Genomic DNA, 15,425 nt, shown 5'->3' with positions numbered 1-15,425 from the left:
TATCATTTTCCTTTAAAAAATAGTTTAATTCCTCCTTAAGTTTGTTAATATACTCTTTTTCTCTTATTAATTGAGTATTTAATGTCCATCTTTTCTTTGGTTTCTTCCTACCCTTCCATATTATTTGAATTGGATTATGGTCTGCCCATTCATTCGGTAAAATTTCAGTTCCTTTTATCTCATTTGCTATTTCCCCATTCATCCATGCCATGTCAATTCGTGTCCATATTTGATGCGGATTAGAGTAAAATGTGAATTGTTTTTCCTCAGGGTATGGTCTTCTCCATAAATCCACCAAATTTAACTCCTTCATCATTTCTCTACATGTCTTAGGAAGCTCTCTTTTCCCCTTTTTATTCTTCCCCCAATTACTATGATCTTTTTGATAATCAGCAATAGAGTTGAAATCTCCTATAATTCAAATATTCCTTTTTTCAAATCCTATTATTTTTCGATGTAAATATTTAAAAAACTCTTTCTGATCTTCATTTGGGGCATAAATTACCACTAATAGCATTAATCCAGATCTGTAAAACCAAAATTCTTCCCTCAGGGTCTGACCATACTAAATCTGCTTTCAAATCTTCTTTAACATATATTGCAATCCCTTTCTTTTTTCTCGTGTGGAGGAGGAATTCTGGGAGTTGGTCCACAAGTCTTAAAGCTGTCAAGTTTGAAGACCCCTGCAGTAGAGAAACATTTGCCGCTGTCTAGGATTGAATTCTCAACCTTCCGAGTGAGAGGCGAGCATCTTTACCAATAGGCCACCACACTACTCTGCCACATTAGCAAATCTGTTTGGAGTAATATTACTGCTAATTATGTCCACATAGCACTCAGGTGGCAATTCATTCTCAGATTTGGGATTAATCACAGTTTACAGCCATCTCCTGAAAATAAAAATGCCCTGTGCCCATAATCTTGAGTCGGAGTAGATAAATTTTGCCTCTGCTGTGTTCTGTGGAGGACCCGACCTTGATTCAAAGCCAGGTCCTCCTCCTAACACTGGAATCAGGAAATGAAATAACATACATCTAATCTGTTTAGTCTGTTGATGGAAGAGGGAAAGAAGTAAACAATTTACAAGGTCACTATACACAAAAGTTTGAAAGGCTGCTGTTGTGAAAACAGTAAAAAGAAAAAGTCATGTGAAAAGCCTTGAAAATATTTGATTTTAAGGCTGAGCCTGGATGAAGGACACAAGGAGGAGGAAGGAGGTGTCCTTTTTTGCCAGACCTCTGGTAAGCCTGGTTCATTCTTTGGTGCAAAAGGATGTTGTTACTTTTTTTTTTCAGAAATCTGGTAACCTTTTCCAATTAACAAATGTTATTTTTTTAAAAGCAGCTTTCACGATTCACATCAGTTGAAGTGCGCAGCTCACAAAAACTTCTGTCTTTTAGAAAAAGTTGTTGGCTGGAAAAGAGGTTACCAGGCTCCAGGCTTTTTACCCTTACAAACAGACCTGTCTTCCTTTATTGACAGATCTTTCAGCAGTCCTAGGAGAAAAAGTCTTCCTAGAACAGAGTTTATGCTTATTAAAGTTTCCCACACGTGTTACCTATACTGTACAAGAAATAAAAGAGAGAGAAAACTCTCAAGTACAAGTAGTTCTCGATTGATGACCACATTTGTACCCATGTAACCCATGTTGCTGAGACAGCTGCTAAATGAGTTTTGCCCCATTTTACAACCTTTCTTGCTACACTTGTTAAGTAAATCACTACCTTTGTTAAGCTAATACAAGGGCCTTCCAACGTGGCAAGTTTAAGACTTTATGGACTTCAACTCCCAGAATTCCTGAGCTAACATGACTGGAGGAGGAATTCTGGGAGTTGAAGTCCACAAGGCTTAAAGCGGTCAAGTTGGAAGGCCCCTGGGTTAGTAGAAGATGGAATCTGTTAAGTGAATCTGGCTTCCTGATTGACTTTGGTTGTCAGATGTTCACAAAAGGGGATCCTATGATCCCGGGATACTGCCACTGTCATAAATATGAGTCGGTTCCAAGTGTCTGAATTTTGATCCAGTGACCATGCGAATGCTGCAACAGTCGTAATTGTGAAAAAAAATGTCATAAGTCACTTTTTTCAATGCTGTTGTAACTTCCAATGGTCATTAAATGAACTGTTGTAAGTTGAGGACTACCTATACTGTGCTAAATCATAATGTAGTTTTTTTTGGTTATACAATACAATCGTTATGATTTGTATGGCACAATTTGTGTCTATACGGCTTAGCCGTAAATATTGTGGGTTTTGTTTTGTTTTGACAGACACTCTTCTCCTGTAGGTTTAACGAGAAACAAATTTTACAAACAAACTTTTAATTTATTCCATTTATTTCTGCAGGAAAATGAAAAGAGGAAAGAAAAAAGCAGCAATTGATCTCCTTTTAAAGCAGGGGTGTCCAACCTTGGCAACTTTAAGACTTGTGGACTTCAACTCCCAGAGTTCCTCAGCCAGCAAAGCTGGCTGAGGAACTCTGGGAGTTGAAGTCCACAAGTCTTAAAGTTGCCAAGGTTGGACACCCCTGTTTTAAAGCAATGCAGAGTATAATCCTAACATACAGATAAAATATATTTGGCAAACATTCAACGTTTTATAGAAGTTCTTCAAAAGAAGCAGAACTTCCTTTCATGGAGTTGCACTGTGTTTCTCCCTCAGCTCTTCTGAGAGAAGCTTTAGTCAATTAGACAAACAATTTCAACATTTCCTTAATGATTATATTCATCTTAGCTAAAGTCCAGATCTCTTTAGTGCCTTTTGCCATGGGAATAACAAATGAGCATTTCTCAACATTCAAATAGGCACTATCTTGATGAGGCATTTTAGTTTTATACCTTACAAACAAAACATTTCTGAACATGTGTCTTCATACATTCTGTAAGACAAAAAGTTTGATGTATGTATGTATGTATGTATGTATGTATGTATGTATGTATGTATTTACAGCAATCTTTTTATATATATCTCTAGGCACAATTTCTTCATACAATTACGGAAAACAGGTTTTTATCAAGCTATTAATGTCAATGCTAGGATATGGCATGGCATCATCATTCATCTGATGTCATCTTAACTGATCATATCATTCTGAGCCACCACAGCATTTAAAGGGTTTAACAACACTGCTCAGGGTTAAAGGGCATTGAAGGATAATTTCAATGCAAACTGAGATTTGTTTTTCTTTTGGGAAGCCCTCTTTCTTTCTCATTGCAGGCAAGAACTTGAGAAACTGCTTCTGAAGAGGGAGATTGCTGTAAATTAGATCCATTTGCAATAGCTGCCCAAATGTTCTCACCAAATTCCTGCCTGGAGGCATGTATTCATTTTACAGAGTTATCAAGAGTGATGACGATGGTTGGGAGGAACAGACTACAAAACCTGCAGAATCCAGCACGTCTTCACAAAATATTTCCTCAGAGTTTGGTTCTTCTGCTGAAAAAGACATAAAGAGTTCCAGAATTATATACCGCTGTTGTATCTTTTTAATTTTTTCTACTGAGATGTTTATTTATATCCAACTTTATTATTTTTACAAATAACTAAAGACAGTGAACATATCCAGTACACCTTCCTCCTCCTATTTTCCGCACAACAATCCTGTGAGGTGGGCTGGGTTGAGAGTATATGGCTGACCCGAAGTTATCCGCCTGGCTTTCATGGCTAAGGCAGGACCTGAACTCAAGTCTCCTGCTTTCTAGCATGGAGCCTTAACCACTAGACTAGTGATGGCGAACCTTTTCGGCACCGAGTGCCCAAACCGGAATGCGCGCATGTGCATGCCAGAGCGCCGGAAACCTGAAGACCAGCTGGCAGTGCGCATGCACCCAGTTGGTCTTCAGGTTTCCAGCATGCACATCGGCTGGCCAGTCTTCAGGTTTCCGGTGCTCTGGCATGCACAAAGACCAGTTGGCCGGTGCGCATGCACACGCTTGAAACCGGAAGAGCAACTGGCAACAGCATGTGTGCCCACAGAGAGTGCTCAGCATGTCTGGCACGCATGCCATAGGTTCGCCATCATGGCACAAACCAACCATTATCTCCCTATGACAAAAAACTAGATTGTGGGGTGTACCTACCTGAATGCCATATTGGGCTCTATCACTTGACCCTTTTCTTAGATTCTTTTATTTTTTTTAAAAAAAACCTCAGAAATCCCATTCCTGTTTGTCCAAGGAAATCATTTGGCTGAGCAGAATAAAAACAGCACTGGATATTACACAGTGTTCTTCTCTGTTCTAACTTGCCCATTCCATCATTTTAAATCATTTTAAGGACCTCCTCCTTAGTGTTTGCAGTAGTTGCTCAGATATACACTTTTTTAACAGGACTTGACAAATCCCGCACTTATGCCTCAATAATCTATTGCAGGAGAATATTAAGATCTAACACTTAGAGATGAGCAATTGTCCGTAGTCAAGTCACCATTTAAAAATTCAAAAGGAGGATTCCAGGATATTTTGTAGGAATAGAGGGCGAGCAAAGGCACTGGCATTAGCACAATTTCTTCCCAGGCAGCCTCATTCTGCTCTAACACTGCAATTGCCAACATAGGTCGCTTTTGAAAGTAATTAGGCAAATTTCCAGCTATTAGAAGCTCTGTGTATATTACCTTTAATATCATAGGCAGTATATGCCCCTGTATCTGAGATCTTGGAAAATACAAGCAAAAGAATGCATCAGTTGTTCGACTTCCCAGGTGTATCAAGCTGATATTTTGGAAATAAAAACTAGCTAGATGAATCTTCAGCTTGAGCTAGCATACTATTTATTCTATAATACAGCAGAGATAAATAAATCACTGCATCCCCAAGTGTATCCTTGCTCACCTAAGACTTTCCTTGTCTTTTTCCCTGTGAATAATTTAAAGGGCCTTATCTGATTTTTTCTGGATTCTGCAAAATATCGCTTTTGTGTTTGAAATACGTTAGTGTAAAAACATCAGAACGCTTCCTATTCCTCCTTCTTGGTGACAACATCATCCCTAGAAAATCCTACACCAAGCAACGTTGAGGCATAGGAGAGCCTTCAAAGGTGGAAGGACAAGAAAAGAAATACACAGGTGTCACTCTTCTTCAGCCAGTCAGAATCCCCAGATTATTAATCTGCATAGGCATGCAGGTAAAACCGTTTGGTTAGCTAATGAAAATAACTAGCAACAAGGATAGGGCAACAGTAATACAAGCAGAACTGTTTTTGTTAAAGACTGCTAATGAGGATATCTTCTGTGTTTAATACTTAACATTCTTAGTATCTCAGCTGCCATCCAAGTCAAAATTACAAGAGGATACAGATTTGACACCAATTTTTCTTTAGTACTCTCCAAAGAAACCTGGAGAATATAAAGTGTGTTGGAAATTCTTTTTAAAATTCCTTATCATATTCCTTGGGTTGCATTTCTCAAGGTAGGGGGAAAAATTCCCCAGGTTAAGATATAAAGTTACCTGATAGAACACTCAGCGTGTGGAGCTCAATCTACCAAAATCTGGTTTGTCTCTTTGTTCCCCTTTTTCCTCAAGTGAAATCTCCAAGCTTTGTGAAGTTGCTGGTGTCTAAGGAGACTTGGATAGCGGCAAAAGGTTTTCCCACACGTACTGCAGATGTGGGATACCTTCTTGGCATGGGACCTCAGGTGCTGAGCGAGCTTAGAACTGGAAATGAACGCCTTCCCACATTCAGCACAGCCAAATGGCTTTTCTCCCGTGTGAATTCTCTCGTGCGTATTCCGGCTGGACAAATGGCTGAAGCATTCGCCACACTGGCGGCAAGCGTGAGGTTTTTCCCCCGTGTGGGTTCGTTTGTGCCTATTGAGATTTGAGACGTATCGAAAGGTCCTCCCGCAGTAGAGGCAAGTGTAGGGCATCTCCCCCGTGTGGACTCTCAGGTGTTTCACCAGGTCCGAGTTCTGCATGAAGTTTTTCCCACACTCGGGGCAATTGTACCCATTAGACACATTCCCCTTGTGGCACCTCTGGTGGCTAAGAAGACTGCGGTGCTGCCGGAAGGTTTGCCCACATTCAGAACAGAGGAAGGGCATCTCCCCCGTGTGAATCCGCTGGTGGGTGAGCAGGTTGGAGCGCTGAGCGAAGCATTTGCCGCAATCGGAGCACAGGTGAGGCCTCACCCCTTCGTGCAGCTTCTTGTGTTTCAGGAGGTTTGAGCTCTGGCGGAAACACCTTCCACACTGAGGACAGGGGTAAGGGGTCTCCCCCGTGTGGATCCTCAGATGAATGGTCAGACTCGACTGCTGAGCAAAGCTCCTCCTGCACTTAGGGCACTGGTAAGGTCTCTCACCCGTGTGGACCCTCTGGTGAGTTAACAAGTTCAGGCTCCGTCGAAAGTTTTTCCCACATTCAAGGCACTGGTAGTTGTTGGGGGATGGCTGGATCGTGGGAAGGACACCTGCTATAGTCCCAGCATTACGCTTTCCGGATTCTCTTGCTTCGCTGCTTGGGACCTCCATATGGAGCTGAAAATCAATAAGAGGCAAAGTGTAGAAGCAGTTCAGCTACCAACCTACAGCAAAAAAGCTATCTGGAGCTATTTTCTTTCTTTCTTTCTTTCTTTCTTTCTTTCTTTCTTTCTTTCTTTCTTTCTTTCTTTCTTTCTTTCTTTCTTTCTTTCTTTCTTTCTTTCTTTCTTTCTTTCTTTCTTTCTTTCTTTCTTTCTTTCTTTCTTTCTCTTTTCTTTCTTTCTTTCTTTTTCTTTCTTTCTCTCCCCCTCCCCTCCTATACACACACACACACACACACTTAAAATGAGGATTTGTAATGTCATTGTTCCTCTCTACATGGCGTGGTGAGATCACATACAACTATTGTGTACAATTTGGATAACATTTACAGAATGCTGACAATTAAATGGTGTTCAGAGGAAGTAAATAAAGATGGTGCAGAACTTTGAAGACATTTGATAGAATCTAGAGTGTTCAGTCTGAAAACTAAACACGGACAGTAGATGTGATAGCTAGTCATGTTCAAGTGCACATAAAACGAAGCTATAGGAACAATGGTTAAGAACTATTTTTCATGGCCACAGAAACTGGAGCTAGAAACAAGAGCTATAAGTTGAACCTACCTAGATGTAATTTAAATATAAGGAGAAACTTGATGTGGTAAGATGATCTGTACAAGAGTGGAACAATCAACCTAGGGCAGTTGTGTGTTTTGCATGTCTGTAGGCTTTCAAGAGGAGACTGGCTACTAGCCATCTCTAAAAGATTAATTGGCTTCTTGCATATTGCAGAGATTGTCTAGACATGATCCTTGGTGTCTCTTCCAATTCTAATTTTATGAAAATGCAAAATTAATTTTATCCACTAATAAATAAACTCTTTACCATGGATTTTAAGATGGAAGAGGAAATAGTTAAGAATACGATGATAGAATGGGCGTGGAATTTTGGCTACAATATAAATTGGCTACAATATATTTATATTGGCTACAATATAAATTTAGAAGAATGGGAAAAACTATGGAATATAAACTATAAATTAACAACGGCCTCAACATATAAGGAAAATGTATATAAAATGTTTTACCGATGGCATTTGACCCTGGCAAGACTAGCTAAGATTTACCCAAACACTAGCCCAAAATGTTCGAAATGTCAATGAGTTGACGGTACCTTTTATCACATGTGGTGGCTATGCCCCAAAGCCAGGACTTATTGGACTAAAATTAGAGATTAGATATAAGAAATCACTGGACATCAAATTGAATTCAAACCGGAACTCTACCTACTGGGGATAATTCAAAAAAATATCCGAAAAAGATCAAATATTTAATGCTACACATACTGTCAGCGGCCAGAATAGCCTCTGCACAAATGTGGAAAGAGCATATGGTCCCAACAGAAGAATTAATTTTACAAAAAATAGCAGACTGTGCAGAAATGGATATCCTCACACTAAAAATAAAAGAAAAAGAAGAACCTGATTACTACTCAGTTTGGCATAGATGGTACATGTGGCTAGAAAAGAGATAATTAGAAAAGATGACTATATAAGAGAATTCTCAAGAGAGTGATACATAACATGTAAATAGATAGATAAAAGGGTTAAAGATGGACAACAGTAAATATAAATAAAGATAATATGTATTAATGATATGTACAAATAGGTAATGGAAATGTAAGATAACACTAAATGCTGATGCAAACGCTGTTGAAAAGGTAACTAAGATTTGCACTGGTGGAAAACAATAAAAGTTTATTTGAAAAATAAATAAATAAAACAAACTCTTCACCTAAAGGCAGCTGCTATAGGCACACTTTTCTATAAACTGCCTTCAACCTGCACTGAAAAGAGAACTAGTGGCAGCTGTCTTCTCTTACTGAATTTATTTTCTCTAGTTTCAAGTTAAAAAAATTCCAGACTAACTATTCCTAAGACTGGCATTATCTACTCCTGGCAAGATACCTGTTCCCTTATCCAGATCCCTGTAGAATCTGCAGTCAGAGGCCTCTGGAGCACACCAGTAATTAACACAAAATTGCACCTGCTTTGGGTTGAAAGAACAAAGCCCTCTTAAAGTAGTATTTCCCCCTAGTGTAACAATCCTCAGATGTTTAGACTACAGTCCCGCTTATCTGTGGAATAAACTGTAGAGCCAACCATTCCCAGGTCTGTAGAAAACACTCCTTAAAAGAGAAGTAAAAAAAAACAAGAAACAGTGCCTTCCTGAAGAAGAGGAAAACATAGGATCATTGCAAGCAAACCTCAATTCCTCAGGAATGTTCAAACCTAGTTACAGGGAAAACAGACAAAGCCATTTTTAAGGTTCAGTTCCCAAACCCCACACAGCTCTTTAAAAAAGCCACACACCCCCAATTCCCAGTTTCACATAACAGTCACATATCACCTCAGGCACCTCACAAAACACCTTAAACTGCTTTAATCCAGCACGGCTGCTGCTGCTGCTGCTTCTTGCTTGGAGTGTCCACCTAGGCTCTTCTGAAAGAGGCCCTTCCCTAGGGAAAGGTCAGTTATATAGGTGTTCTACCTTGGGTGGGGTCTTTTGAAAAACCTTTTCTAGGTGCTCTATTACTTAAAGGGAAAACTCTTAAAGAAAAGTCACAGAAATGAAAGATTCCAAAGGAAATATCCTATAAAATCTGGTTTTTCTTTTTAAAGTCTCGGGCTTCTCTGGAGACTTTAAGCAGTGCAATATAGTGGGAAGATGCTTAGAATGGGGGATGCAATTTAATTTGGCAAATTATCTAGGTGTGAGCACCATCTTGCTAAGAGGTGCAGGTTCCTCTACTCAGGAGGAAGCATATTATTTCGTTGCTGCTGCTTTACAACCAGCAGGGGAGAAACATGCTAAAGGGGGCAGATCAGTCACTGCAGGGAGGGGCTGCAGATACTAAGGCTAGTAATTTATTAGTAGCTCCAAAAAGTTGCTGGTTCTCTTAATAGGGCTTAGGATTAGAAAGCCAAAAGGGACTTCAGAACATTGAGGTAGGACTGGAAAGGGGTGTCTGCAACTTCTTTAAACAGCGGTGCCTTTTCCTGACATTGGAAGAAATCTTTGATTTCTTTTGAAGCTTCTTTGTTTTCCAAAATGTTTTTTATTTTTATATTAAACAAATCCATCTTTCAATTATACAGTGTGTCGACTGGGTACATATATCTTGTGCAAATGTTTATATTTTGTATACATTTCTTACTGAAATTACATTCATATTACAACCTACTCAATCTTATATATCTTATCATTATAACATTATCATTTAATTTCTTACTTTATTTTCCAACCATTTATAAAATAAATCCCATTATCATATAATATTCCGCTTCTTCTTGTTCTTTAATTGCCAATGTTAATCTATTCATTTCTGCACATTCCAATATTTTCAAAATCACCTCTTCCTCTATCGGAATCTTTTCATTCTTCCAGTTTTGTGCAAATACAATTCCAGCTGCTGTTAATATATGTATAATTAAATATGTTTTTTCTTTACAATAGTTTTTGGGTAAAATCCCCAATAAAAATATCTCAGGTTTTAAATTTATATGTTGTTTTGTCATCGTTTCCAACCATGTATGTCTTTTTGTCCAATATCTTTTAGCTTCTGTACATGTCCACCACATATGGTAATATGTTCCAGGTGTCTGGTGACATTTTCAACATTTCGCTGGTTTATCTTTAAACATCTTTGCCAGTCTTGCTGGGGTGAGATGCCATCTGTAAAACATCTTAGAATAGAATAGAATAGAATTCTTTATTGGCCAAGTGTGATTGGGCACACAAGGAATTTGTCTTGGTGCATATACTCTCAGTGTACATAAAAAGAAAAGGTACCTTCGTCAAGAATCATAAGGTACAACACTTAATGATAGTTATAAGGTACAATAAGCAATCAAATCATACTAGGAAACAGTCAATATAAACCATAAGGATACAAGCAACAAAGTTACAGTCATACAGTCACAAGTGGGAGGGGATGGGTGATAAGGAGTGATGAGAAGATTAACAGTAATAGTAATGCAGACTTTGTAAATAGTTGAAACAGTGTTGAGGGAATTATTTGCTTAGCAGAGTGATGGCGTTTGGGAAAAAACTGTCCTTGTGTCTAGTTGTTCTGGTATGCGGTGCTCTATAGCATCGTTTTGAGGGAGGGAGTTAAAACATCTTATACAAATTTTCTTTGTAAGCTGTTGACATTGTTCTTTTGAAGCTTCTTTAATGGGAGCTAGTGAGGCATAAGCCACAGTGAGCGAAAAGTGACAAACGACAGCATGAGGAAATGATGAACTGATTAACCTTCCAGTTCAGACACAGAACTCTTTTTTTTTTATAACTCTGCCTGCATTTCTTTCCTTTCCTGAAATTCCTGATTTTTGTTTTTTGTTTTTTTGTTTTTAGAATTGTATCCTGCCTTTTTTCCCACATGCAACTCAAGGCAGCAAACATACCAATATTCCTCCCTCCTCCTGTTTTCCCTACAACATCAAACTCTCAAGAGGTGAGTTAGGCTGAGAAAGAATGACTGCCCCAAAGTCACCGAGCCAGTTTTCCATGCCTGAGGCAGGACTAGAACTCCCTGTCTCCCGATTTCTAGACCAAAACCTTAACCACTACACCAGACTGGTTTTTCAAAAAATGTCTTCACTCAAGGAAGTCTGGATGAAGCTTTCTCTACCTTCATGGCACTTGAGAAGTATCTTGCTTGTTTGTAGCTTTGTGGAAGCTTTTCTTCCAGTCTAGACACGTCAACTGTTTACAAGATAATAAGTATAAGTGTATAAATAGTTGTGAATACATGAGATGGGTACATATAAGAAAAATAAAAGAATAGAGAAACAATAGGACAGGGATTTATTTATATATGATTTATTTTTTTTCCACCTAGGTGAAGCTTTTGATGTCAAAGACAGACATTCCACAGTAGGTTTTATCCCATGCCCAGTGCAGAAGGGAAGCTTCAACCCAACCAGGTTGGAATTCAAAGAGAAGCGTTATTACACTCATGATAAATATATGGTTTCTCCACCATATGGATAGTGCAACCCCATTCAATGCCAAAAATGATGAACCCCTGGATATAGAGGGTCCCCAGTCACAGCCACTCTGCTTACCAGGGTTCAGTTGAAGTTTGCTGTTCTTCATCCAGACACCCGCAGCCTCCAGGCACTGTGAAAGGATCCTTCACTACATCCCTCATTTCATCTCGGAGATATAAAGCTGGTTATCATCAGCATATTGGTGATATCTTGACCCATAGTGATGGATGATCTTGCCCAATGGTTTCATGTAGATGTTAAAAAAGGAGCATAGAGACCACCGAGCCCTGTGGCACCCCACGCAGTAGGGGCCAGGAGCTGGACCTCTCACTTCCTGTTTAGTAGCCAACATAACCAACACAGGGGTGGGATTCAAATTTTTTTAACAACCGGTTCTGTGGGCATGGCTTAGTTGGTGGATGTGGCTTGGTGGTCATTTTATTGGCCGGGCGTGGCCAACTCAATATCACTCACATTGAGGCATGCATCTCCTCGTCTGGCCTCTCTTGACTGTGGGGATGCTGCAACAATCGTAAGTGTGAAAAATGGTCATAAGTCACTTTTTTCAGTGCCATTCTAACTTTAAATGGTCACTCCACACAAGCAAAGTACCAGCAAAGGAGGGGAAAAAACTCCAGAGAAGTTCCTGAGACAGGAAGTCTAGTCCTGCCAAGAATGCAATAAGGGTTAACGGAGAGGCAGTTTCTGTAAGCAACACCAGAATGTTTCCTTCCTGCCTTCCTTACAGGATTAGGCCAGTAATTTCTTCTAACAACTGGTTCTCCGAACTGCTTAGAATGTTAACAACCAGTTCTAGTGAATAGGTGCAAACTGGTAGAATCCCACCCCTGAACCAACAGGACAAAGTTGAAGAAAACCTATATAAAACCTCTCAATGGGTGAAGATAATACACTGCTTGGTTGTTGTTTTTTAAGAGTACTTTGGAAATACAGGTAGTCCTCAACTTACAACAGTTCATTTAGTGACCACTCAAAGTTACAATGACACTGAAAAAAGTGACTTATGAGTCTTGAATTTGGAAGGGTCATTTGGTACAGCCCTTGTGGAAAAACTATTAAACACTTGTTCATTATATAGCCGTATTGCCAGTAATTATTTTATTACTGGTTAAGTAATGTAATACCTCCCCAATAAATTAAATTACCAACTGTGCCACAGTTGTTTTCTCCCCTAATTCTCCCGTCTGTTATAAATAAGTTAGAATAGATCTCCTCAAGCAGGCTCTAGGCAGGAGTCTGATATAGAAGATATTTGTGGGTTGTGTGTCTCAAGTCAATCTTGACTCCTGGAGACTGTCTTCCTTGTGGTTTTCGTGGCAAATTTTTTGCAACTGCTTTGCTATTATCTCCTCCTCCCTAAGCTGGGAAAAGGAGGGACCAGCCCAATGTCATCCAGCTGGCTTTATGCCTAAGGTTGGACTAGAACTCCCAGTCCCCCAGTTTCTAACCTGGTATCTTAACTACTATACCCAAATGGCTCTCTGAAATGGAAGGGTGGAATATAATTAAGGTGATTTGTAACTGGCCCTTAAAGGAATTGGGTTCACATATGTCACATTACCATAATTTGAAATGCATAGTATTGGGGAAATTAGCCTTTTGTGAAATTACCAATTATGGTTGATAAGCTATTATTTATGGCTGAATGTGTGTGAACTTGACCTTTATTGCTGATCTAATAGAGTATTCAAATGAACCATAGTTTAGTGTGATATGTGAAACCAGATTACATTTGATCTGATCCCAAAAGCAGAATGCAAAAACCTTTTGAGCTAGATTCTCTCCAAGAACCTCAATGTCCTACAAGCTGCAGTGTATGCTCTCAAGTACAGGCAACACACCAGAGAGAGAATGACAGAGCTGATTAGATGTTTTTCCTTTGAGGCTCTCCTTGACAAAAACAATAGTCAGAAGAAGGGCAAGAACATAAGGTAACTTGGCAGGAAAACGCTGTCCAAGGTTCTGAAAAACTTCTTTGTTCTCCAAGAATTTTCCATTTGGATCACACCTGCTCTCATATACTAAGATTATGATCAGAGACTGATGGCCACACTGCCAAGGATGATGAGGACCTTAATTCAACACACATCAAGTATTCAGTCCATCAATAGTATTGTGGAAGTTTATAAAAAAATCTGATTTTATAGAATACCCAGTTATAATTATTCACAAGGAAACATTCCTCATTATTAGATTTGGTATGTCAAGTTGCATAGCACAAATAGAGACAGTAAGAAATAGCTGAAGATATCTTAAGGGGAAGATATCGTGTGGGACAATGAATACAAATAATTAAAAAGGACACAGAGAGCATTGTCTATGAGAAAGCCATTCCATAGGCATCCACTTATGGGCAAGTTATGAAATGTGCATCACAACACAAGCCATGTGACTTATCTACCTGTGAGCAATGTTGGGACCCAAATACAAAAAGCAGAGTTGTTTGAGACCTGATATCTGTCGGACAACTTGCTCTGAGTAGGATCTGCCTATCCAAAGTCATACTAGAAGAGAAGCCATGTTCAGAGTCTCTGTCCCCTGTGAAGTATGGTAGATGGGGACTCCGTAGCCAGCATTGTCTTCTGGAGCTCCCCTCCAATGATTCCCCACAAAAATAAGATCAGCAACTGTTCCAAAAATTAGTGAAAACTTCTTTATTCAAGGGGGCATTTGGATATTGAGTCTGAGTGCTGATTACTATGTTCTTTCTATTAGGAAGTAGCTTAATATTTTTATACATACACACAAACATACACACACACATTTCTAACTACATAGGGCTTTTGTGAGCTTTTGATTTTTAATTAAATAATTAATTTTTGACTAAGTGACCTAAAAAAACTTGCAAATAAACAAGTAAATGGCTTCTCTGTTTCTCCTCTCAAATGTACATCTTAATTCAGTTCATCAGAGAGTAGAAAAATAATCTGTCCTTTCCACATTGCATCTATTACTAAACTCTTTTTTTAAACGCACAATCATTACAGGGCAACAGACTGAAATCAGGTATATCTAGATCAGTATTTCCTAACCTTGAGAACTTTATTTAATTCTGGAAGTTGAAGCCACACATCTTAAAGTTGCCAAGGTTGAGAAATACTGATGTAGATTGTAGATGAGTAGATATAACAAAAAAAATGATATTATCCAAAGGTTGAAGGCTTTAGTCATCATCACAGCAAAGATACACCTGCTGATATATACATGAGTTTGCATGTACTTATAAGAAAACTGCATGAAGATCTATTTTTAAACATATAGATCAAAATAATCTACTGCATGTTTATTTAAAAAATAAATCCTGCTAATTTATATGAAGCTTACTCCCCAAACAGGTGCAAAGTTGTGCAGGTTAAATTATTTAGCCAACATTAGCTACTGAAAAACCTGTTTAGCAAATTTTAAAACTTAAACAATCACAGGAATACTGTTCAGTATTTGCCAGCCCATATTTACTTTGGGATAAATTGAAATAAATAAATCAAATTTGTCTAACAAAGAAATCTTTGTTTATTATATTGCACATTCTACTATGTAAACTGCAGATACAAAAATAGCATGCAATTATTCCATTCCATATTAATAAAAGTAACACAAAATGCTGCATAAGTTTTCCAATTCTATAGAATTTATCTTCATAATTAGTTATATAAAATTGGAAAGGAGGTAAAAAATTGGTGATGAAACCAAAGTCTTAATTGGAAAATATGTAAGTATACTTTATCTGATTAGATGTTACATACAAAAGAAACTTTTGGTTGCCCTGAACATTGGGTTAAAGAAACAGTAATAGTTGTCACTTCCCTGAACTCATTACAATTTACAAAACTAAACACAGTTTTAAAAACTTTTCCAATGACATAATTTTTGATAATAGATTTTCCAAAATTGAATACATA

The 15,425-nt window shown here is 38.5% G+C and overlaps 1 protein-coding gene across 1 annotated transcript; it reads right to left on the bottom strand.

The window, feature by feature from the left end:
* Positions 1-2,524: 2,524 nt before the first annotated feature.
* LOC113429328 (uncharacterized) lies at positions 2,525-6,548 on the bottom strand. The gene is made up of 2 exons (XM_026691850.2): positions 5,444-6,548; positions 2,525-3,434 (listed from the first exon to the last, which is right to left on the bottom strand). Exon 1 carries the CDS (start codon positions 6,460-6,462, stop codon positions 5,470-5,472), a length of 993 nt encoding a protein of 330 aa, XP_026547635.2. The 5' UTR covers positions 6,463-6,548; the 3' UTR covers positions 2,525-3,434; positions 5,444-5,469.
* Positions 6,549-15,425: the final 8,877 nt, after the last annotated feature.

Source organism: Notechis scutatus, chromosome 2 (genome assembly GCF_049901735.1).
Source record: "Notechis scutatus isolate UNSWTSFEM ecotype Mainland chromosome 2, rNotScu1.2, whole genome shotgun sequence".
NCBI classification, from domain to species: domain Eukaryota; kingdom Metazoa; phylum Chordata; class Lepidosauria; order Squamata; family Elapidae; genus Notechis; species Notechis scutatus.
Note: the sequence above shows the minus strand (reverse complement) of the source record. Positions and strands in the feature narration are given on the sequence as shown.

Excerpts from the sequence above, each read along its gene's own strand:
- LOC113429328 (XM_026691850.2), bottom strand. The coding sequence starts at position 6,462 with ATGGAGGTCCCAAGCAGCGAAGCAAGAGAATCCGGAAAGCGTAATGCT.